The 24,085-nt window shown below is 54.4% G+C and overlaps 1 protein-coding gene across 1 annotated transcript in view; it reads right to left on the minus strand.

Moving 5' to 3' along the window:
• Nucleotides 1–5,452: 5,452 nt before the first annotated feature.
• The window catches only part of COL23A1 (collagen type XXIII alpha 1 chain), a 385,192-nt gene continuing 366,559 nt past the window's right edge, over nucleotides 5,453–24,085 (minus strand). Inside the window, exons 11-31 of the mRNA XM_068981034.1 lie at nucleotides 22,951–23,067; nucleotides 21,924–21,959; nucleotides 21,511–21,537; nucleotides 20,845–20,877; nucleotides 19,810–19,863; nucleotides 19,229–19,282; nucleotides 18,808–18,852; nucleotides 17,342–17,419; nucleotides 15,242–15,295; nucleotides 14,600–14,644; nucleotides 13,684–13,773; nucleotides 12,853–12,915; nucleotides 12,503–12,559; nucleotides 12,210–12,236; nucleotides 11,212–11,274; nucleotides 11,075–11,128; nucleotides 10,866–10,892; nucleotides 8,017–8,070; nucleotides 7,662–7,748; nucleotides 5,707–5,745; nucleotides 5,453–5,500 (exon numbers count right to left, since the gene is read on the minus strand). Coding sequence (XP_068837135.1) covers nucleotides 5,453–5,500; nucleotides 5,707–5,745; nucleotides 7,662–7,748; nucleotides 8,017–8,070; nucleotides 10,866–10,892; nucleotides 11,075–11,128; nucleotides 11,212–11,274; nucleotides 12,210–12,236; nucleotides 12,503–12,559; nucleotides 12,853–12,915; nucleotides 13,684–13,773; nucleotides 14,600–14,644; nucleotides 15,242–15,295; nucleotides 17,342–17,419; nucleotides 18,808–18,852; nucleotides 19,229–19,282; nucleotides 19,810–19,863; nucleotides 20,845–20,877; nucleotides 21,511–21,537; nucleotides 21,924–21,959; nucleotides 22,951–23,067 — 1,152 coding nt within the window. The remainder of the gene's footprint in view (nucleotides 5,501–5,706; nucleotides 5,746–7,661; nucleotides 7,749–8,016; nucleotides 8,071–10,865; nucleotides 10,893–11,074; nucleotides 11,129–11,211; nucleotides 11,275–12,209; nucleotides 12,237–12,502; nucleotides 12,560–12,852; nucleotides 12,916–13,683; nucleotides 13,774–14,599; nucleotides 14,645–15,241; nucleotides 15,296–17,341; nucleotides 17,420–18,807; nucleotides 18,853–19,228; nucleotides 19,283–19,809; nucleotides 19,864–20,844; nucleotides 20,878–21,510; nucleotides 21,538–21,923; nucleotides 21,960–22,950; nucleotides 23,068–24,085) is intronic.

The raw sequence follows: 24,085 nt of genomic DNA on the forward strand, positions 1-24,085 counted from the left end.
TGGGTGGCCTGAGCAGGCTGGAGAAAGGGGAGGCTCCTGCTGTCCCTTTTGTCCCCTCTTCATGAGTCTCAGCCCTCTGCTTCACCCCCCTTATTTCTGATTTCTTCGTCTCTTCTCCCAGACTTAAGGCTTTTTTTTTTTTTTTTGGCTGAACTGTGCAGCTTGTGGGATCTTAGTTCCCCAACCAGAGATTGATCTTGGGTCCCGGCAGTGGAAGCTCTGAGTCCTAACCACTGGACTGCCAAGGAATTCCCACTTAAGGCATTTATTAAAGAATATTTGGAGTTTCTTTATTGTGGTAACATATACACATAACAAAATTTACGATTTTAACATTTAAAAAATATTTTATTTCTGGCTGTGTCGGGTCTTATTGCAGCGCCCAGGGTCTCTAGTTGAGGTGTGAGGGCTTAGTTGCCCTGTGGCATGCAGGATCTTAGCTCTCCTACCAGGGATTGAACCCACATCTCTTGTGGTGGGAGGTGGATTCTAACCACTGGGCCACCAGGAAGTCCCCATTTTAACATTTTTAAGTGTACAAGTTCAACGGCATTAATGGCATACACTCAGGTGCATCCAGCACCACCATCCGTCTCCAGAACTTTTTCATCTTCACACACAGAATGAAGTTTCTTACTTTTAAATGGAAAGCTGAATTAAACGTTAGCTATGATTCTTGAAAAAAATTCCTCTCAAATTAACCAAGAAGGTTTGCTTGTGGCCTGTAGTTTTTTCCTGAGGGCCAAGCCCCGCTCCCTGCATGTGGAATGTGGTCACTGGTTTTCTCAATGGATCTGGCCCCCTTCTTTGGTAGAGAGACCCATAGATGTCTGTACATCACGCAGTTCCAGCTTTGTATATGTAATGCATATGCCTGTGGGCTTCCCAGGTGGTGCTAGTGGTAAAGAACCCGCCTGCTGATACAGGAGACATAAAAGAAGTGGGTTCGATCCCTGGGTTGGGAAGATTTCCCTGGAAGAGGGCATGACGACCTACTCCAGTATTCTTCCCTGGAGAATCTCATGGACAGAGGAGCCTGGTGGGCTACAGTCCATGGGGGTCACAGAGACACGACTGAAACAGCTTAGCAGGTAGGCAGGTGTATGCTAGTGTGTATGTGTTTGTGTGGCAGAGGGAGTCTGAGAGTCCTGTGAGGGGCCTATCTTTGGCCCTGTCTTGAGCCCAACATAAGCCTGTCTTGTGACTCAGGACAGCTCAGAGAAGTCAGGTTACATCACGAACTTTTCCAGCTTTGATATAGAGGGTGAGAAGGCCACAGTCAGACCCAGCTCACATCTCACCCACTCATGGGATGTCCAGGGTCGGGAGGGTGGAAGTTAGACCAGGACTGGCCATTTCCTGGGCTGAAAGTATCTACAAGAGGGGCAGGACAACACCAGGAAGCCTCCCCTCTTCCTGCTCAGAAAAGCCCATTCTTTTCTTCCTCTGGCCCCATGCTAAGCACTTCTGTGTCTATTCTCTCATGTCTGATCTTTGAGGTGGCATTGGAGGCCAGTGGGGCAGGGGAAAAGAGAAAGTAGCTGAGTCAAGATTTGAAGCTAGGGCATGTTGTTTCTCAATGCAGGCAGCATTGGCATTCTCACTGAGATGGTTCATCACTGGGCAGGACTGTCCCACGCGTTTCAGATGTTTGATGTGCCTGGCCCTACCCACTAATGCCAGGAGTGTCCCCCAGTCATTGTGGTGACCAAAAGCAAACCATGCATTTCTGGTAGTATTCTAGGGATCAGGAGGATGGAGACCTGGGTAAGCCCACTCCTCTCTGGCCTCAGCTTCATCTGCAAAAGGGGGAAGTCATCTTAGTGACTAGTTTACATGCTATGGCACAGAATGGGGCTCCAAAAATGTGTTCTTTTGAGGCACAGCTGCCCTTCTTGGCAGAAGAACATGAGGTCCCCAGTCTTGAAGGCTCAATTTTGAGGCAGGGTGCTCCCCGTGTCTCTGCTGGGACCGCAGCAAGTCAGTCATTCTTGTATAGTCTGTTGCCCCTACCGCAAGCTCTTGGAGGACTCTGCAGACTCTCAATTTTGAAGTTTGCAAAACCTGAGAATATACCACACAAGGCCAGAAGAGGGCAGCAATGGACCATGAATGGCCCTGTCCTGGCCAAAGGAGCGGGAAAGATCCCCTCTCTCCCCCATCCCCACACCCAGGTATCTGGGGAAGGGGGAACACGTGGCTTCTACCCTCATGAGGTTCTGCCCACCCAGCATCATGGGGCTCCCCATAGACACCATGCTCTGCCAAACAATTTTGGAAAGACAAACTGGAGGACATCCAAGAACCTCAGTTTGATGCCCCAAGCCTGCTACCATGTCCTGACTGTGCATCCCTGGGCAGGGGACTAACTCCTTGGAATCCCATTTTCCCCACATGTAAGGGAGAAATAGTGATACCAACCACATACGCCCTTTACAGGTTGGTGAGGGGATCCAGTGAGTTACCTGGGTGGTGTGCTGTGCTGTGTTTAATTGCTTAGTTGTGTCCAACTCTTCGTGATCCCATGGACTGTAGCCAGCCAGGCTCCTCTGTCCATGGGGATTCTCCAGGCAAGAACACTGGAGTGGGTTGCCACGTTCTCCTCCAGGGGATCTTCTCAACCTAGGGATCGAACCCAGGTCTCCCGCATTGCAGGTGGATTTTTTTTTACTGTCTGAGCCACCAGGGAAGCCCAAGAATACTGGAGTGATCACTGACAGGATGTGTGCAGTGATGCTGGAGCGCCAAAGGACATCTGGATGTCCAGTGGTCTCCATCAGTCATCACAGCCCCTCTGTGTTTTCCTTCATTTTCATGTTACTGACTTCTCTGGTGACCCACACAACTGGCTGAGCAGCATGGCCTGCCATTTATTGCCAGCAACTGAGAGAAAAAGGGGAAGAGATCTGACCTGTTCCTTCTCCTGAGCCAGCAGGTGGCTGGACCTGTTTTGTTAGTTAGGAGGCCACATGGTGGGGGCCTGGGGGTACTGCTCATACTATGGCCTCCTTAGACCTCAGTTCTTGGAGGGAGAAGGCTGGGATACCATCACGGCAGGACCCGTCACATGCCTGGTTTTGCCACCTGAGAAATGGGCACTCTTGCTGGGCCCCTCACTCAGGATTAAGGACCAACTGGGATGTAGAATTTTCTGAGATGGCTGAAACAAGATCTCCTATCCCACATTTTCTCTTTAAAATATCCTGCTGCTGCTGCTAAGTCGCTTCAGTCGTGTCTGTCTCTGTGCAACCCCATAGACGGCAGCCCACCAGGCTCCCCCGTCCCTTGGATTCTCCAGACAAGGATACTGGAGTGGGTTGCCATTTCCTTCTCCAATGCGTGAAAGTGAAAAGTGAAAGTGAAGTCATCGACAATTTTCCCTTGAATTAGGGTGAACCTCTGATTCTGGCAGGAAGTAACACCGTATGACTTTTGGTTGTAAAAGGTGACACAGATTCCTTCTGGCCCACCTGGGACATCCTGGGAATCCAACAGCCTTACGATGAGGAAGCCCAGACCATCCTGGGAATCCAACAGCCTTACGGTGAGGAAGCCCAGACCACACAGAGAGGTGTGCTGGCTACCTCTCTCTCTAGGCCAGCCAACATCAACTCCCGGATGTGGGAAAGCTAGAGTGACAGCCGCTGAATTGAGCCCATTACTCCCAGAACTATAAGACAGAAATAGAAAGGATCTTTTTTTTTTTTTTTTGGTTTGCTCGTTTGTTTTTGGCCATGCCACATGACTTACGGGATCTTAGATCCCCAACCAGGAATTGAACCCAGGCCCTAGCAGTGAGTGTCAAGTCCTCACCACTGGACCACCAGGGAATTCCCAAGGATCATTGTTTTAAGGCAACAGATTTTGGGGTGATTTGTTATGCAGTAGTCATAGCTCATCAGATCAGAGAACACACAGGGGCTCAGTGACATGGGTGACTGGACAGAGGGCTCAGCTGGTATGTTAGCTGGGCTAGGCCTTGAGGCTGTGTTTTCCCAACTCCAAACCCCATCTTTGCCTTGAGCCTGAAATACTTATTCTGGTTTCTGGAGGTGGCTCTGGCCCAGGGAGAGTTCTCTTATCCCTCCCCACACAGCAATGACCAAGCTGAAACCTCACCTAGGGATAGCCCTCGGGGCAGTCTGCAAGGACAGACATACCCAGACACACATTTGTGATTTATTACACACAACAATATCCATCTACACAGAGGGGGAGGCAAGTAGTTGGTCTGGAGCGGGTGGCTGGGGCCCCTTGTCAGAGGAGGGCAACCTCTTCTCAGAGCATCACTGGCTGAGGGCACAGGCCACCTACTCAGACAGGCGTGGAAGCAGCCCTGAGGCTCTTTTCATTTACAGAGCTCACTCAGAGGACTCATTTTTGGCAGGCTGACCAGAGTTCCCCTGGGTGGGGAGACTTGGGGTCATCGAGGCCCAAACTCTGAGCTGGCGGTCCATCTTCTCAGGCTGGCAGTCCCATCACATCCCTCATGTGGTGGGTGTGGTGAAAGACAGGAAACAGCAGACTTCCCAGCCTGGGACCTCTGTGTTCGAGGATCACAGGGCTCCCTGGTGCTAGGTCCACGTGGTAGTGATCACAGAGCCTGGCCTTCACTCCTGGCCAGAGGACACTTGTTCTCATAGCAGGCAGGCTGGTTCCTGAGGCCTACAGCACTCGATGGGAGCTCAGCCCACTTAGGTTGCTTCCCACAGCTCCAGCTATGAGTTCTGGGTGGAAGTCCTGTCCTGCCCTGGTGAACCCAGGGCCCAAGGGGGCCCAGAGTGGTGGGCAGCAGGCTGTGGCTGAGTGCAGAGGCCAGAGAGGCCAAGATCAGTTGTGTTTGCTATTCATGCCATGAGCCTTTGTGGATGGCATGGCCCCGGGGCTCCAGAGCTTCAGAGGGCAGGCTCTTGCAGGGCAGCGGAACAGCCAGAGACTCTGCTCTCAGGTGACCGAAAGCCCAACCTGGCCTCTCTGCAGCCTCTCCTGAGCCAGGCAATTTACTTTCATCTCCTTCCTAGGAAAGCCAAGCCCTGAGGGAGCCCTGCAAGTACACAGTATCCCCAGGGGGCCTGTCCGCTTTCCTGCCAGCTTCACACACTGATTGTCCTGGGGCTGGGCTGGGCATGCTCTCATATGTTAAAAGGCCACAAGTATTGGTGTTGCATCCCGTGAAAAAAGATCAATATATTACTGTTTTGTTTTTACAAAAGTTAAAAATGTCCACAAGGATCTATACAGGTTGTGAACTGCGTGCTCAGGATCACTAGAAAAGGAGGGAAAAATTGAAGGTGAGGAGGGAACTAGGGGGCCTCAGAAGCCCTGCCTCTGATCTGGGTATCCCTGTCCTGCTTATTTCCTTGGGAAGAGGTATGGCCCCCCAATACTCTCATCCCAACCTCCTGAATTCCACCCCCTCTTGGGGTCGGGGAGGGACAGTATGAACAAAGTCTCAGGGGCTGATGGCTTTGCCCTGGCTGGGCCAGGGCTTGAGTGAGCCCTGTATGACCAAGAGGGTGGTTTGCTCACAATCAGGATCACAGCCCTGGGTCTTGGGCCACACGATGGGAGAGTCAAATCTAGGGTCATTCGGGGAGACCCGGCTGTTCCATCACGATGTAGGGAGCAGCAGGCACTCAGCCCCAGGGTTCCCTTGGCTCCCTGACTCCTCCTAGCCTGCCCTGGAGACCCTTCCCTGAAAGTTACCTTATGCCAGCAGCCAGGCACAGGCAGTCCATCGGGGCCCTGGAAAGGAAGAAGGTTTCAGTGACAAGGAGGCAGGGCTGGTCAGCAGGTCCCTGTGCTCCGCACACTCCTGCCCCAGGAGGAGCTAGCTGCAGCCCAGGGAGCTGCCACCTGAGGCCACTGGACCCCACTGAGGCAGGGCCTGAATGCCTGCCCTGTCCACCAGGATAGCCAGGTCATGGGACATGACAGCCCCCCTCGGTGCTTGTTCTAAGCATGCCCCCATGGGCTTTGCTGGGACATGAGTAGCTGTGGGTGGAACCAGGACACCACGGAGTATAGAGCATCGTGTTAGACATCCCCAGGCCAGGAGCAGGCCTGGCCCTGGTCCCACTGAGCACCTGTGTGTCTTTCTGTCTGGCAGCTGTGATGGTGGTTCTGGTAGCTCACCCTGTGGTCCTGAGAGTTTCAGACATGTGTCCAAGAATATTTGAAGGACAGTCCAGGAAATGGGATTCCCTTTTGGCCTGTCCTGGTTCCTGTGTTTGGATCTGAGTAGCAGACAGGATGGGCTGAGGTCAGGGTGGACACTGGGCCAGGGTGGGGAGGTGTGTGTGTGTGTGTGTGTGTGTGTGGGGAGGTTGGAGTGGGGATAGTCTGGAGCCATCAGACACAAGCAGGGAGGTGAGTTTCCTCAGCGGCCTGAAAGTGGGGAGCTAGTGATGGACCAAGGCTGACCCGTCAGTCAGCCTGGCGTCCCTGGTGGATGCCACAGGGGACGACACTTCACTCTGTCCTGAAGCACACAGGCAGACCATGGACACGGGGGAGCATGCCCCCCAACCCCCCAGCACTCTCATGCACCCCTGGGGGCTGAGGCTGGGGCCCAAGGGGAAGTGGGGAGGAGGGACAGAATGGAAAGGAAGGCAGGGCAGGGCAGCGGGCACAGGCAGCGCAGGATGCTCAGCACAGCAGAGCACAGCACACAGCAGGCCAGGCTGCATACCGCAGGGCAGGGTCCGCCGGCCCTGGCCAGGCCCCTGGAACCTGGCGCCCCTCGCCTGCCTCTGCATCTGAGATTCTCCTGTTTCAGAGACAAAGGCTTAATGACTTGGAGGGAAGTCTTGACCCAGGGCCTGGGGCTTGGGGCCGGGCCACCCTGTCTCCCTGCTGACCCTGGTCCTTGCCTCCCCCCTGCTCTTCCTGTTTTTTCCCATTGCCTTCTCCAAGCCATCTGGAGGTGGAGATTAGAACCCCTGTGGCATGGATAAGGAGACTAAGGAACAGAGGGCTCAATGATCCATTTGAGGTCAGAAGATTGGACTTTGGGGATCCCTGGCCCTGCTCCTCTGGAAGGGGATACACAACATGGCTTCTCCCCCACCAGAGTAACTGGGATGTGAGTAACTGCTGAGTTTCAATATGGAAACTCAGTTGTTTTTCCTGTCTTTTCTGAGTTCCACTGGAAGAGTTTGACATGTAAACCTTCCCTGCCTTCTAGAAGGAGAGGACCGAACTTTGGTTATTTCAGGTATCAGGTCTGGCGGTCCATAAGAAGCTGTGGTAAACAAGCAGGAAAGGAGAAAGGCTGTGAGGGGAAAGGGCTTTGGGACACGCGGAGGAGATGCAAGGGGTGAGTGTGCAGCTACCCAGACCAGCAAAAGCCTCCTCTGGGACAGGACAGACCCTCAGAGAGGTAAGGGTGGGTCCTTCTCCCTTTAGGTCCAAGGAAGCTGAGTAAAGAGGAACAGTGATCTGGCAGACTCCATCCCTGACCAGGCTTCCATCTTCTAGACGGAGTGGGTCCCTGGGGTTACGACCAGGGTGAGAGGAGCCTTCGTGATGGTAGCGATTAGAGGGCAGCCCAGCAGTGTGGACACCCCAAGGCAGGGCACACAGGGCCTCTGGGACTTGCAACTGAGCTCCGAGGACTGCAAAGACCTGGGTTGGGGCTCCCATGTCTCACCAACACGTACCACAGGACACGGCTGGTCCAGGCCTGGGGGTCCTGGCTCGCCCTTCTGGCCTTTCATTCCTTTCCGACCTGGGACACCGCGATCCCCCTGGGCAAGAAGGAAGATGGGGTGTGATGGTGGCTGCCAGGCCCAGGGCGCCTCCAATATCCCTCAGAGAGATGGGCCTGGGGCCGGCAGCCCCCTGCCCTGCTGCCCACAGACCAGCCTCTGCAGCCTTCCTTCCCCCACCTACCCCGCCTTCTCTCTGCTTGCTTCCTGCCTCCATGTCCTTTCCTCTCCACCTGCTCCCTCCTTCTCTTTGCTTGCCTCCCTTCTTCTCTCCTCCTGTCCCTCACTTTCTCTCCACCTTTCCCACCTTCTCTCCACGCTCACTCCGGTCTCCTTTTTCTCCTCGAGGTCCAGGGAAACCCTGTGAAAAAGATTAAAGGTTAAACCTGACGAAGTTTGAGGTGTGCTCTGGTTATCTCTTCATCTCTCTACCTCTCCCACCCACCTCTGCCCCTTCCCTCCGCACATATCCATGTTACAAGCTGGACCATCCCTGGCTCCTAGGGGACACAGATGCTGGGTATGAGGATGATGCAGAGAAAAGCCTGCATTCAGGACATCGGCACGGCTTCCTCCAAAGTAGAATATCACTGCTGTTTCTGGGTGGAAGCCTTCAGGCAGAACTGCTAGCAAAGAGCTTTGTCTTATGTCAATCAGGTGCAGCAGACACTGGCCCAGGCTTGGCTGGGGGATGAGACACAGGAAACCCATGGAAGTTTATATCACCATCTTCAGCAGACCAAGAAATGGTGCTCTCCGTTCCCTGCGCTTGGCTGAAACTCTTATGCACCCACCTGCCCATCCATCCATTTGTTCATCTGCCCATCTTCCCAGTCAACATTTCTAAGCATCCACTAGGAATTGGGCTTTGGGCTGAATGCGGAGGGCAGAAAGCCAGATTTGGTGAATTCCCTCTTAGGTGGCACTAGTGGTAAAGAACCTCTTGTTAATGCAAGAGACATAAGAGACATGGGTTCGATCCCTGGGTTGGGAAGATCCCCTGGAGAAGGGCATGGCAACCTATTCCAGTATTCTTGCCTAGAGAATCCCATGGACAGAGGAGCCTGGTGGGCTATAGTCCCTGGGGTTGCAAATAGTCAGACATGACTGAAGTGACTTAGCAAGCACACTCTTATATTTATTATGCTGTTTATTTTCTGTATCTTCTGATGTATTGATATCATCAAAATCTTGCTGGCTGGGGAGAGGCTGCCTCTCCTAGAGGTAGCCAACCCTTAGATATAGCAAAGAGCTAGGCAGGGAGCATGCCTTTCAGATGTAAGCCAACCAATCCTGGAACAACCTCCTCTATCTAACTCACACACCAAGTCAATATTTTCCCTGCCCCAAATCATCCCAGGGCCAGGTAGCAGGCAACCAGAGACCACCCTTAGAGCCCAAAGCCTGCCAGGATTATTCAAACTGGCCAGTCCTAAACTGTTGACCCTGCTCTGCCTTGCTTTCCCTAGAGAAATGCCAGTAAAATCCCTGCCCTAGGTTTCTCCCCGACTCCTTTCTGCCTGCCAACCAAACCTGCTGCGTCTCCATGTGGTCCCATGTGGGTCATGCCCTTTCCTTGAGAACTGTAAGTAATAAGCTCTTCTTTCAAAGGCACTTGACCTGTGTTGTCACTAAGTCACTTCCATAAGTTAGAACCCCACAGGTACAAAGCTACAGAGTCTAACATGACAGGCAGTGGGGTGCAAAAGATGATGATCAATACTCATAGTGATAGAGATCTGAACCAGACACCACGGGTACCAGGAAGAGGGGCTCTTCTGTCCAGGTGTGAGGTCAGGAAAGGCTTCCAGGCAGACTCCCCATTTCAGCTGGGCCCGTTGAAGTGGGTTGACTTTTTACTTTGGCCTCACCATGTGGCATGTGAGATCTTAGTTCCCTGACCAGGGATCAGGATCAAACCCCTGCCCCCTGATTGAAGTATGCAGTCTTAACCACTGGACCACAGCGGCCACAATATTGGGGGCATAGAGTCCCTTTTGCTCCACTACCACTACCTCTCTGGGTCCACAGCCTGAGCTGGATTCAGCAGTGTCTTCTCCTGGAACATCAATGGAACCCTCCAGTCAGAAACTCAGCCTAGAGTTCTTCCTCTTCCTGCCTGTAGGGTGACACTTTCTCCCTAAAGTTTAGGGTAGGCATCAGAGTCCTTGCAGCCCTACCTGCATCTGGTCACCATTTCCCTTGCAATAGCCATCTGATTTTCCTGGGAGCCACTCTCCCTTCTCACAATCCACCAACTCCACCCCCAGCTCCAGGATGGAGCATTATGAGCAGGTCTGGCCAGTTAGGGAACTGCATTCTTATGGCCGAGTGACATTTCAGCATTGGCCCAGCTGGGGCCGATGAGAGTTGATGAGACTTTTCCCCAAAGAGTAGAGAGTGAGGCAAATGCCTTTCTCCAGGATTTGGACTTAGAGGGATGCAAGTTTGGAGTTCTTGGCTCCATCTCATCACTGTGTGGAAACTGGAATGATTCAAGAGAAAGAAGAGACAAGAGAGGGTGACAGGTTGGGTTGTGTTGACATACTTGAGCCCTGGATCTATGTGTCACACATATGGATTTTTCAGTTATGAGTCAGTTTAAACCAGTTTAACTTGTGTTTCCCATCTCTTGCAACCAAAAGATACCTGATCCAATCAACATTGGATTAATACTTCTCCTCTCCTTCCTGCAGTACTGCCATAGCTGAAGCCTTATCATCTCTCACCAGGATATTGCAACATGCTCCTCATTGCGCTTCCTACCTCCCTACTCCAATGGATCCACTCTCCATCCTCGATCATCCTCCATCCGTCATCTGTCCAGCTATCATCCATCCATCCAGCATCCATCATTCGCTTATATCCATCACTCATTTACATACCATCCACCCATCCTTCCTGTACCCATCCCTCCACCCACCCATCCTCCATACTCTATCCATCATCCACCATTCACTCAACCGCCCATCTATCATCAAGAAAGCACCTACTCTTGGCTATGTGTTGGATTTGCACTGTGGACAGGGGTGGAACCAGCCAGTTGTGGTCCTAGCCATGGGGAATGGGGACACATCCAGGCCATCCAGAGGGCAGCATGAGGGCAAAAGTTACAAATGGGAGAGAGCCAGCCACAGTGGATGGTGAGCTACTTACATCTAGTCCTGGCTCCCCGGGTCTGCCCTGAGAAGAGACAAAGAGGAGATGTGAGGAGGCTGAGAAGGAGGCGTTGGGAACACAATTCACAGTCCTGTGAATTGTCCACAGAACCTGGACTCTGGCCCCAGAGACCAGTGAAGCGCAGGGGTTGAGCCCCCAGGACTGAGTGATGCCATAGTTGGGGGACATTAAAGGAAGGTGGTTACCTTCTCTCCTTTGGTTCCTGGCAGCCCAATAAGGCCTGGTGGGCCAGCTGGCCCCTGGATGGAAAAGGAATGATCAAGAGTCATGACAATTACAGAAATTAGTCCCTCTAAGGACGAACAAGGCTCATGACACTCACAGGCAGGCCGCTGGGTCCTCTCTCACCCGATGAGCCCTTCTCTCCCTTTGCTCCATCCAAGCCCTGGAAGCAAAGGGGAGGTACCAGTTAGGGGGGTCAGACAGATGGCAGAACAGGAAAGCCTGGGGCCTGACCGGGAACTGAGGTATGCGGGGCAGAGGGACAGACTCCAGGCTCTGACAGGCCCAGCCCTGACTTCTTTCTTGTGCAAATATCAGAATGTAGGTGTGCATGTTTTATCCTTTCTTACACATGGGCTTTTCCAGTAATCCTGGAAGGTGGGTTATAGTCACACCCATTTCACAGAGGAGGAAACAGTGGTACAAAGAGGGGTAGGGACAGGCCCACTTGCACAGCCAGGAAGTGGCAGGGCTGAGCAGCCACTGGGTTTCTGAGTCCCTGTCTTGGACCTCATCCCTGACAGCAGCTGCTTATCCTAAACATGATCTGGGGAGGCCTTGGAATAAAACAGAACCAGAAGCCGCACATCTGCTCAAGCTACATGCTCGGCCCCACACAGCTCCGGATTCCAAGACTCTGAGGCCCCGCTTGGCCCCTGAGCTGGGGATGTGGAGATGTGGTCTCCCCCAGGGTAAACGAGGGAGATGCAGTGAGGCCAGCTGGCCTCCCTGGGTGAGGGGACACGGGCAGACCGCACTCAGTTTTAATTGGAGAGCAGAGGACATGACGTTATGTAATATACACCAAAGCCAGGACTTTGTATCCAGGTTGTGGGCAGTTGAGAGACAGATGTGTGCTTGAGGGGTGAAGAGGGGAGGGGGCAAGGAACGGAGAGGCTGATTGTGGGCCCGGGAGCACCAGCTCTGAGGACACTGGCAGGGGCTTGGGAATGGCCAGGCCATGGGAAGACACAGGGCTGGTCCAGGGCCGAGTGTGGGGCCCTCACTTTGCCTACAAGCAAGAATTTGGGGAACCAACCAGGCTGTGAGCCTACAGCAAGTAGGGGCCGGGGTTCCCATCCATGCTTCAGAACTCACCTTGGGACCCTGCATCCCCTGAAGGCCCTGGAGGAGGAGGAGAAAGCCCCAGATTAGGAAGGCCACGAGGCTGGGTCCAGACCTCCCAGCCAGGCCCTCTTGCAGCGGCCGCAAAGGCTTCCAGGCCACTCCCTGGCCCTGTGGCTCTGAACTCTGTGGCCTCCCAAGCCCAGACCTGGGCTCTGCTCGGCTTGCCTGATGTGTCTCCTCCCCGCTGGGCTACCCTGTTGTCCTCTGGGCCTAAGCCCGCCACCCTCTCCACATCCCAGCTGCTTCAAGCCAAACTTTCTTACCATGGGGCCTGGAGGACCAGGAGGGCCTGGGGGCCCTGGTTCTGCTATGATCTGGGCCTAGGAAGGGTCAGAGGTGGATTAGTTGCCCATTGCCCCACCACTGTTCACTTACCCACACCTGAGCTCATCGGACATTGGGGGGGCACTCCCTGGGTGCTGGGTACTGTGCTCCACACTGCCCCCAAGAGGCACTGCTGGGTGGGAAGCCCAGTGCTGGCCTTTGGGTTCAAAGATGGGTCTGAGGCTCCCCCTCCCCCACTGCCCTGAGCTTGGTCAGGCCAGGTGGCCCTGTGTCCCAAAGCTCAGGGCCCCAGCCAGCCCCCAGCAGAGACCGTCAGCAGTGCCCTTACCAGGCTCTCCTGTAGCTTGTCAGATGCCGACTCTCCCTTCTCTCCCTTGGGGCCGTTGGCACCCTGCAGGACAGGATGGCCCTGAGCCCTTTCCGTCTATCACCAAAATTGCCACCCACGGGGCTCAGCACCTCCCCTTCCTTCCTCTGTCCAGCGGTGCAACTTCAGTAGCTTTCCCTAAATCAGTGGGTATTCAGAGAGCATCTTAACAGCAGTATAAGTTGTTTCCTGTGGGGCAGCCAGGGGCTCTAGGAGCAAAGATCTGGGGTTCAAATCCTGGCACCAGCTCTCTAGCCGCATGAACCTCGTGGATGGACAATGGATGTGACGTGGTGGCAGCTCTTCGCATCTGGCCACGCCTGACAGAAGCAATGGTAAAAGCGACGATGACAGGGGGTCCCTATTCTCAGCCCTGCCCGTGTGTCCGTTTGCGGGAGGGGCAGGTTATCACTCCCATTTTAGAGCTGAGGAAACTGAGGCCCAGGGAGGTTAGGTCACGTGTGCTGGGTTCCAGAGTCAGTGAGATGGAGCAGGATGCAAACAGGCTATCAGAGCTCCCCGTCTAGTCATCTGCCATTAGGCGGGGCCTCCTTATTTTACCTTAAGGAGGCCTCTTGATGTAAGTGGTAGGTCTGTCTGTCGGGGAGGAAGTGGGGGCTCAGAGTCAGGGCATCCCAGCGCTTCCCTTCAAAGGCCCAGTGGGCTGGGGCTGAGACTGGGCTGAGACTAGGACCGCAGAGTCCCAGCCCCTGGCAGCCACCTTGGGGGGCCCACATTTACCTTGGGACCCTCACATGGGCAGGCAGCAGGGGGGCTTACCCAGCCACCTACCGGGAGGCCTGACAAGCCCATCTCTCCTGCTTCCCCTTTGGGTCCTGTTGGTCCGGCTTCTCCTGGGTCTCCTTTCTGTCCTTTGGGACCCTGAAAACCACAGAACGAGATACAGTAGGCACTTTCGCCCCCCCCATGCAGAGCTTATTCTAACCCAGGCCAGACCCTCCCTTCTTCCTTGTGGGTCCTCTGCTCCAGACCAAGTGATGAATGAAGAGAGCGGCCTGGCTGGCAACACAGAAGGGGCAGTCCCCGCCTGTCTTACTGCAAGCAGAGCTGCAGGGTGGGGCAGGGGGCAGGGCAAGTGGGAATGAATAGCTACTGAGGGGGTACATATGGGGTCAGGGTCAACCCGGTGCTCACATCTCAGGAGCCAATGGTGAGAGCCCCCAACCCCATATACAACCGACCATCCCTCGGTCACCCAACCAGCTGCTGCAGTCCTTCATTCAGCTGATTGTATACCGTCCACTCTGTGTCACACACTAGGGACCCAGTGCCGAAGGCACAGCCACGAGCGTTAAGTGACACCCATGGACACTGTCATGTCCACGCAGGATCATACACATGCGTGTATACTTACACTAACACTAATAACGACAGCGAGATGACTTTGCTATTACATGCCAGGCACTACTCTCGAGTGTGTTCCGCCTGCCGTTATTTAACCCTCAGCCTTTCACCGTTTTCAGGAACTGAGGGACTGAGGAACCGAGGCTGCCAGAAAGCGAGTAGCTTGCCTGACATCTATGGGCAGAACCAGGATTTGTGCACAGGCTCCAGAGCAAATGTTCTGTTTTCTAGAACTGTATGCACGCGTGCAGACACACACACAAACACACACACACACACACACACACTCAGCCTGACACAGCATCAGGCACAGCATCACCAAGGAAATGAAAAGCCTAGGGACCTTCTCTCCGTCGATTCCAGGAGCACCAGGCAATCCGAGTTCACCCTGGAAGGGAATAGACAGCAAGGTGGGGGTTATGGTGCCCTGGCCCCTGGCAGGGATTTGTGGCCAGGCTGCCCCCTCTGACCAGCACGCTGGCCCTGGGTTGGGTCCCTGAGGTTGGACCTTCGGGAAGAAGCTCACTGCAGTGCCAGGCACAAGCTACCCCTCCTCCATTTCCTCAGCCCCTGTGGGCAGCTGCGGCCGTGGCTGTGGTAGGTGGAAGCTGAGGGTCCACAGAGCCCAGGGATGATGGCTGGGACCAGATCCTGCCTGATTTTAAAGTCTTGGGCTCCTTCTCCGGAGCCAAGTGAGCAGGTGTGAACGATACACACAGGCCATAGAAACGGCTCTGTAATCTACAGGACTTTGTAACATCATGAGGGGCCCATTTATGGATTATATGTGTGAATGAGGCATTGCAGGGAGAAGCCAGGGCCAGGAAGAAGGCACCCTGCTTGGTTACGAAGGAGCAGCGCCACTTCCTCTGAGCCCTAGAGGCCAGGCCAAGGTGCTGGGAGAGAAACAGAGGCAGAGAGGAGACCCTGGAGGCGGCCTTGGAGACAGAGACCTGGGGGACCACACAGTTACGTCTGCACTGACCTTGGCTCCGGGGATCCCTGGTGGCCCTGGGGGCCCCTGTGGCCCAGGAGGACCCTGTGTATGAAAGTCAAGGAGTCAGTGTTTAGGTGGGGCCTCCCCATCACTGCCCACCCACCTCTCCATCTTGAGGCCGTAGACCACCTAGTCAGGTCAGGCCTGTGTCTTGGGGGAGGCCTGGCAGATGGCACCAGGTATCGGGTAAGACAGCACAGTGTCTATCCCTCTGCCCTCAGTATACGTTTCATCACAATACACTTCTGCTCAATCCCATGACAGCTCTGCACTGCCTCTGGAAGCAAATGTGAAACCAACCCCTGCTGGCACTCAAAGCCAGCCCCAAACCGTTTCCCCGGCAGAGGCCCAGCACTGTGCTCTCTGCCTCTCCTGCGACCTCTGGTGCTGTCCGCTGCTCCCGGGCATCCCTTGGTTTCACGGGGAGGGGACAGTATATTGACTCCTGAGCTTCCGTCCCTGCCCAGGCTTCCCTCAGGCCACCTGCCCCCGACCCCGGCTCAGGCCCCTTCACAAAGGCTGCTGTCACTCAGCCCCCAGTCCAGCAAGCCCCAGGCCTCTTCCCTTCACCTCCTCTCACCTAGCTGCCCCCTCCTTTTTAAAAATTGAGGCATAGTTGATAAACAATATTATCTATGACATACAATATTATATAATATTATAATCACTATAATATAGTGCTTCAAATCACTGTCCAAGGTTATACCCATTCATAGTTATTGTAAAATATTGGTTATATTCCCTGTGTTGGTCAGTATATCCTCGTAGCTTATTCTATACATAATAGCTTGTATCTCTTCGCCCCTTCCCCCATCATCCCTTCCCCCTTCCCTCTCCCCACTGGTCATCACTAGTTTGTTCTCCATATCTGTGCACCTGCTTTTTTTTTTTTGTTATGTTCACTAGTTTGTTGTATTTTTTTAGATTTCACATGTAAGTGATATCATATAGTATTTGTCTTTGTCCGATTTATTTCACTTAGCACAATACTCTCCAAATCCATCCATACTGCTGCAAATGGCATTTTAATGGCTGAGTAGTATTCCATTGTGTGTGTGTGTGTGTGTGTGTGTGTGTGTATACACATCTTTATCCATTCATCTGTTGATGGACACTAAGGTTGCTTCCGTATCTTGCAACCTGCCCCTTCCTGTCGGTGCCTCCATTGAGATGCCCTGGTCTTACTCCTTCCTCCATTCCAGCCACCCTCCTCCAGATTCAGGCCCAGCAGCTGCTTCTCTGGTGGCCTGTCTGCCTCCAGTGACCCCACCTTCCTCACCATTCCCCAGCAGCCTGCCCCTCAGTATGTGCTTTTCGACTTCACCCCTCTGTGTCTGCCCAACGAATCCAGTCATCGTCCCGGTCTGGCATCCACAATCCACCTCCCTCCTTCTCTGCACCCACAGGGCTTCTCCTTGCGGCTCTGCAACCATGCACGGGCATAGCCCTGGGCCACGCCACGCCACACCACGCCATGCAGGCCTGGGGTGGGCACCGTTACCATCAGCTCGTGCTTCCCTGAGGCCTGTGGGAGACAACTGAAATCGAAGCTCAGGTGGGATTCGGTGCTGACACCCAGTCTTTGCGGACCACCTCTCCCCACCCCAGCTCCTCTTCAGGTACCTCTGAGCAGCTGGCCCCCAACCCTTCTCTCCAGCTGGTGATGGGTCCTGGGCTTGCCCGGCACTGGGACAGGGCTGAGGCCGCACAACTCCCGAGTCTCCTGGAGCAGGCCTTGCCACACTCTTCTTTCTCGCCCAGTGGTTATTAGAAGATCCAGCCTTCCAGCCTCTGGTTCCTAGAAAGGCCCCGAGAGGCCCTGCCTCTTGCTTCTGAATGCTGAGCTGCCCTTTTTGCCTCAGCCTCTGAGGAGCTCAGGGCCACATGGTCGCATTTACAGCGGCTCTCTCAGCATCGTGTGGGACTCCACATAGTACTGATTTCCATATTAGGTACCTGGTGAAGTTACCCTAATATGTGTTAAGTCTCTGTGTTAAGCTACCCCCTGGTCCCTTGTGTAAACAAGTGTGCAAAGTGAGTGGATATTCCCTCAGGAAAGGAACGCCAGGGGTCCACCAGGAACGCTACCTTAAGGGCATCCAAGATCCTGCCATCGTAGTCAATTACCACTGTGTCTCCTTGTTCACCCTTGAGGCCTGGGGGACCCTGAGGCAGGAAGAAGAGGAAGAATTTCAGGGAAGAGCATGGTGGGCATTTGTTTCAACCCGAGAACCTAGTAACAGGGGCTGTACACAGGCCTGTGAACTGTGGGCCAGCTCTCTCCGCTGGACCCTGGGGGGCCCCCAGCATGGTGTCTTCTCGAATTCTCTCAGGAACTGGCACCCTGGCTCACTGAGTGAGCATTCTGGGGGCCAGGCAGGGGCAGTTACACTAGGGAGAGGGGAGGCCTGGGGCCAACTGAGGAAAACATCTCCACCAGGTCTGGAGGTGGCTGTGATTCGCCTTCACTGAGGCTTGTCCTTGAGAGAAAATGGAGAGCCTGACTTTGATGCGAAGTTCTTCAGATTTTTAAATGTTGGCAAACGAAAACACCCAAACCCTCCAAAACACTGTGCAGGCCAACTACAGACCTGCCAGCTGAAGGCTGCCCTCGTACCTCAGTTTCTTAACCCCGGGGGGAGGCTGCACCCAGCAGGCGCTTACACTCCCATTCACTCCTGGTTCTGAGTCCACACCCACCCATGCACATGTCGACACGGATGTGTCTGCACACGCACTTGTCGACACAGGCACAGACGTGTGCTCTGCTGCTGGCCTCACCTTTCCCCTCGGAACCTCCCCCCACCTCTCGACTTTTCTCTGCTAGAGCAGCAGGGAGTGTGAGCACTTTGGTCAGGCTTGCGGCTGGCTGCACCGGAGGAGAGACCCGGCCAGGGCCTCGTTTGCCAGCTGTCTCCACGGTCATGGCCTTTGTGGAACTGGAAGGTGTACACTGAACTGCCACGCTCAGTGCTTAATCCAGTTTCCCGGCCACCCGCACGACCAGGCTGCCAGCTTAGACCTCTGTCTTGGAGGAAGGAGGCAGCCTGTGGGAGCGTGGGGGGGGATGTGATTGCTTGAGATCACAGGACCAAGAACAAGGTGTGCTGATAGGGGCTCATCACAAAAGATCTGGGACCAGTTGTGGTGTGCTCCAGCAACAGGGGTGAAGTATGAAGTGGGGCTGGGGGAAAGGCAAGGCATATGTCATGTAGGATAACGCCATCCGTGACATATTGAAGTCTATGTTGAATGTGCCAAGGAGAAGAGTTTAGGAGGGCAGACTCTTGCCTGGGGACGAGGAGAAGAGGGAGGAGGATGGGACTCTCCTTTTCACATCCATAATTAAACATTTTACCCAAAGCATGTATTAAGAATTAAAAAGCAAAAAAAAAATAAAAAAACCCAACCCACTAATGAAATATTAGTATTAAAAAAAAGACTCCAAGTTCTTGGAGCCCCACTGCTCCTCTGGGATATCTGGGGGACAGGGGCTTCAGAAGGAATGAGGTCCCTGAATCTCATTGGTGTGGCTGGGGTGGGGGACTGCTTACCCGCTGCCCCGTGGCTCCATCAGTGCCTGGGTGGCCGGGCTCCCCCTGTGGAGACACATAGCTGCAGCCAGGTGTGTATGGCTGAAGCCAAAATTCCCCCGCCCTCTCCAATGCCCTCTTCCCCAAACAGCACAGGGCCGAATGGATGTGACTGGCATCTCCCAAGTTGAGGGAGGAACTGAGGGACCTTCCTCTGACCCCTTGTTGTGTAGACAAGATGGACCACTGAGGCCCAGGGGCCCAAGGCTACACGGTGAAGGCCTTGTCACTACTTGAGACCACCTGCCACCTGACGCCAGGCCAGCCTCTGCCAAGGCCCAGACCCTTGGGCCGGGGACCAGCTTAAAAGGGTAGAGTAGAGGTGAAACCAGCCCGCCCCCCAGGATGGGCCTTCAGGAACCAGCAGCTCACATGATGTCACCTTGGGCCCCAGGGCTCTGTCTGTGCCATTCTCTACCTGCAGCCCCTTTGCTCCCTGACTGGTCCGGCAACAGAGGTGTCTGCTGTGGAGCTTCCAGGCTCTGCGGGCTTCCAGAGGAGGTCCTGAGCCTGAGCCACCCACCCTGGGGTGGGGGTGGTGAGTTCAGTACAGCCCCAGGACTCAGGCCCCAGGCCCCCTTCTGGCTTGGTCTTAATCCATGGTTGGAGAAGCTCGGGGGCTCAGTCAGGTTAGAGGAAGCCTGGCCAGGATTTGGTTGTGTCTTAAGGGGATAGGGGCCAAGGAGCGTAGCCGGTTCCTGGCTTGGGGGAAGGGCAGGGTGGGGCCACCTGAGATGGGAGCCAGAGGACTTGAGGGTGTAAGGGGAGCCCAATGGCCTGGGAGATTTGCCAGGCCTGTTGGTGAGTGCGACCCTGGCCTTTCTGCTGGCCTCCCTCTGGCCTGCCCTGGTAATCAGCCCACGTGCCTGTGACGTAAAAGGGTTGGGTAGGCGCTTCACCAGGCAGGTGGGAACTGGGGAGATGGGAGGCAGGGGGAACACTGGAGGAGGGATGTGTACCTACCTTGGGCCCTGGGGGTCCAGAGAGCCCTGGTTGGCCTGGTATCCCGTCATCCCCCTGAAGAAAGAACAGTGGAGGCTGCAGCCTTCAGACTTGGACACGTTGGCTGGGTCCTCTGGCAGTCAGCTGGCCATCCCCTCTCTGTACTTCCTAGCACACCAGTCCACTCCTGATAGCAGCACTGAACACACTGGGTCAGGGCAGTGCTCCCTTCCCTCCTTGTCTCTCTAGGGCAGGGGTGGGGTAAGACCCACTTCTGTCCCCTGTCCCCAGTAGCCCAGAACACAGCTCAGTAGGTGTGTGCAAAAGGACTGGATTGGCTGAAGGAGAGGTAATTCATTCCCTCTGTGAACAAACATTTCTGAGCACCCTCTGTAGGCCAGGCAGACAAGATCCTTGCTCAGTGGGTCAGAGGAGACCAAGGGCCAGGAAATATCCAGAAAAATTCACAGCCTCATGCTGGGTAGTGGATGTGCCCGGAAGAGAATATAAAGGAACGGTGGGATAGAGAGGGACTCAGGGAGAGTGTGGGCTTCAGTAGGTAGCTGGGGATGGCCCTTCGGAGGAGGGCACAGCTTTGCTGAGACCAGTGTGAGGAGGAGGAGGCCCGGCCATGGGAAACAATGGGGGGAAGATCAATCTGGGTCAGTGGTTCCCAAACTGGAGGGCATATTAGCACCACTGGGGGTTGCTTGAACAGAGCATGCCCACCTCTACTGTCTCTGACTCAGTGCCTTTGGGCCCCAAACACGTGGGTCTAACGAGATCCAATGATGCTGATAATACTGCTGGTCCAGGGATCACACTTTGAGAACCAATTTGACGTGGGAACAAATGATCTGCCTGAGTAATTCTGTGTTTGGTGTATTTCTCTAAGAATGGGTGAATGAATGAATGGATGAATGTGATCCTGGCTTCTGAGACAGGTAAGAGCAGCCACCCGCAGTGAGGACTTGGGTTTGGTCCCGCTGTGCCCAGCCCCTGCTTTTATCTCCAGCCACCTCCCATATCCCTGCCAAGAAGGCCCTCCACAGCCACCCCCATCTTCTTCCCAGAAACACTGGGCTTACCCTGGTCAGAGCCACCTGGGCACCAGCCTAGCCTCCTCCTCCTCTGGTGTAAGTGGCCCTGATGACCTCCACCCAGCATAGCCCATAGACCCTGAGCTCCTCAGAGAGATTCGCATGGGTGATGGGGCTGATAGTCCTGGACTCCAGTCTGACCCTGACCTGGTCCTTCCCAAGCTGAGTGATCCTGGGCAAGTCACTGCTCATGGGGGCTATGATGCCCCCATCTCAGAAGGAAGTTGTGAGATTAGAGGGAATGCATTGGAGGCCCTCAGCTCCCAGAAGATGCTCACTAAAGATAGCTCCTTCCCCTCACTTTATCTCCTACCCCGTCCAGGGGCCCTGGTTCCTGCAGGGAGGACCATAGCCTGCCTTCCACCCTGGCAGGTGCTGCTTAAGGAAGAAAAGAGAGCTGACAAGCTAACGGGTTTTATTATTCAATCCTCACAGCCTGCTGTGAAGGTAAGGCAGGAAACGTCTATCACCATCTCATTTGACAGAGGAGTAAACTGAGGCTCAGAGAGGAGACGAAGTCTAACCCTGCTGCTTTGACCTCAATGGGGGAGGAGGAGGAAAAAGGGGTGGGGTGAAAGAGCCTTCTATGTCCAGGCCTGAGACAGGAGTGAGAGGCACTCACCTTGGGCCCTGGGGGTCCACTTGGGCCCTGGAACAAGAGAAGAAGGTGAGTTAGACATCATCCCAGAGGCTGCACCTGTGCTGTCTTCCTTAACATCCTTGTTTTATAAAGGGTGACATCAAGTCCCAGAGGGTGGCAGGGCTGTCTCTGGAACCCAGCTGAGCCACGTGTTCGTATCTTGGACAGAAATCTGTATTAGATCCCAAGCCGTGATGAGTGGACTGCAGGCTCTCTCCCAGGGGTGTGGGGTTGGTCCTGGCCTGTTTGCCCCCAGTGGTGGTGGGGGCAAGAGCCCAGGTATGCACACTGGGCTGCACTCCCAGCCCCACTGTGGGTGCGCAGGGGAGAGGAGCTGCCGGGACTCGAACCACGGTCCTGCCTGTCCAGGCCTCTGAAATGCCCTGGATACTGACCGTTGCACCATCTTGTCCAGCTTCTCCCTTGGGACCCTGAGGAGGCATAAGAGAAGAGCACTGAGGCGGGGTTGGGGGGCGGTGTCACAGTTGCCTGAGCCTGTATCTCCTGCCAGACCCTGGGCTGGGGCTGCATGTACGTCCTCTCATGCAAGTACATTTTTGTCCTCGCCAAACCTCTGGAAAGTGGGTGTTACTGTCCTCACTTCACAGATGAGAAAGCTGAGGCTCAGGGAGTTATGTGCTCAGCACGACAGGGAATTGGTGAGCCAGTTGAGCAGTTGCCCTGATAGGGGACCCTGGAGGCAGTCTAGGGGGCATGCCAGCTCTGCACTGGAGGAAGCACAGTCCAACCTGAGCCCCTGGGGGAGGACAGGGGGCGGTGCAATGAGGTCTGACCCCGCTGTTTGGGTTAGGACTAAGGGGGCACAACAGTGGCCTCATACTAGGGAGAAAGAGAGAGAGGGAGATGGAGAGAAAAGAGACAGAGAGAGGGAGAAGAGGTTGGTAGAGAGCTGCAGAGACAGGGTCTCAGGGTCAGAGATTATAACCAAGGTGAGAATCTACATGTGGTTAGAGAGTGGGGTTAAGAGTTGGGTCAGAGTCTGTAGGTGTGAGTGCGGTTTGGATAACAGTCTGAACTGGGGGTGTGGATTTGGATTTGGAAATGAATTTGGGGTCAGATTTGGGTTTGATTCCTGGGTTGGGAAGATCTCCCGGAGAAGGAAATGGCAACCCACTCCAGTATTCTTGGCTGGGAAATCCCATGGACAGAGGAGCCTAGCGGGCTACAGTCCATGGGGTCAGAAAGAATCTGACATGACTGAGTGACTAACACTTTCTCTTTCACTTGGGATCAAGGCCTATGTTGGGGTCAAGGACCTGGTTTGTGTTGGATTAAGGTGTGATTGGAATAGGCGTCTGGGTTGGGGCTGGGGATAGGATAGGGTGGGGCTTGGTTCTGGGATCAGGGTTGGGAGGTTTGGTAACCACGCCCCGCGTGGTCCAGCTCCACGTCCTCTCTTACCACTGGGCCTGGTGCTCCCCTGGGGCCATCTTTCCCGGTGTCGCCAGGAGGGCCCCGGGCCCCAGGGGTTCCTGGGGGCCCTGGAGGCCCAGCAGCTCCATCTTGCCCTGGATCTCCCTGAAAGAGATGGGGCCCAGCATGACTCCGAGGGTGGGTGGAGGGAGTTCTGGGCTCCAGAGAGTGAGAGAGAGAGAGGCCTCCTCAGAGGGGCGGCCAGATGTCTTCGCCTTCCCAGCATGAGGCCGGCTTGGAGGAAAGGGGCTTGTTATTCGGCCTGCTGATACTTCTTGGTATACAAAGGGACAGGACAAGTCCCTTGGTATATAAAGGGACATGACCTACACCTCTGCATGAGGGGCCAGTAGGATCTTGTACCCTCCCCCGTATGCATCATTGTTCCATCTCAGTGCCTGAAGCCCAGCTACGGAGTTTAGGTGAGAGATGAGACATATTAAGTATGGGACAAAGCACACGTGCCCAAACAGCCCCCTTCCTTTTGGAAGGGAGGGGACTGTTTGCCTCCTGAAAGACCTTCCTGGTCACTCAGCTCCGGCTTTATTAAGTGCTAGAGGCACACTCTCGGGCATTGGTCCCAGAGAAACACTGAAAATATTGAAAATTAGAAACATGTCCACACGAAAACCCATACGTGAACGTTCACAGCAGCTTTATTCACAATAGCTCCTCATGAGAAACAATCCAGATGTCCCTCAGTGGTGAATGGCTAACCAACCGGGGTGCGTCCATATCTCAGAACACTGCTCAGCAATGAATAAAAAGAAACAGAACACTGACTCACGCAACAGCCTGGATGCGTCTCAAGAGATTTATGCGGAGCGAAAAAAGCCAGTCTCAAGATGGCTACTAGATGGCTGAGCTACACGAGATTCTCGGAATGCAAATTTGCGGAGATGGAGCGCCGATCAGCGGAGGCCAGGGGTTAGGGATGGGGGCTGGAAGGGAGATAACTACAGCTATAGAGCAGGAGGGCTTTTTGTGTGGTGGTTGCACAAATCTCAAGAGTGATGAGATTGCATGGAAATACACAGATGCACAAATAAGTAAAATGGGTGAAACTGGAATAAGGTTGGTGTATTATATCAATGTCAGTTTCCTGGTTGTGGTTGTACTATAG

The sequence above is a fragment of the Capricornis sumatraensis genome, chromosome 9 (assembly GCF_032405125.1).
Source record: "Capricornis sumatraensis isolate serow.1 chromosome 9, serow.2, whole genome shotgun sequence".
NCBI classification, from domain to species: Eukaryota; Metazoa; Chordata; class Mammalia; order Artiodactyla; family Bovidae; genus Capricornis; species Capricornis sumatraensis.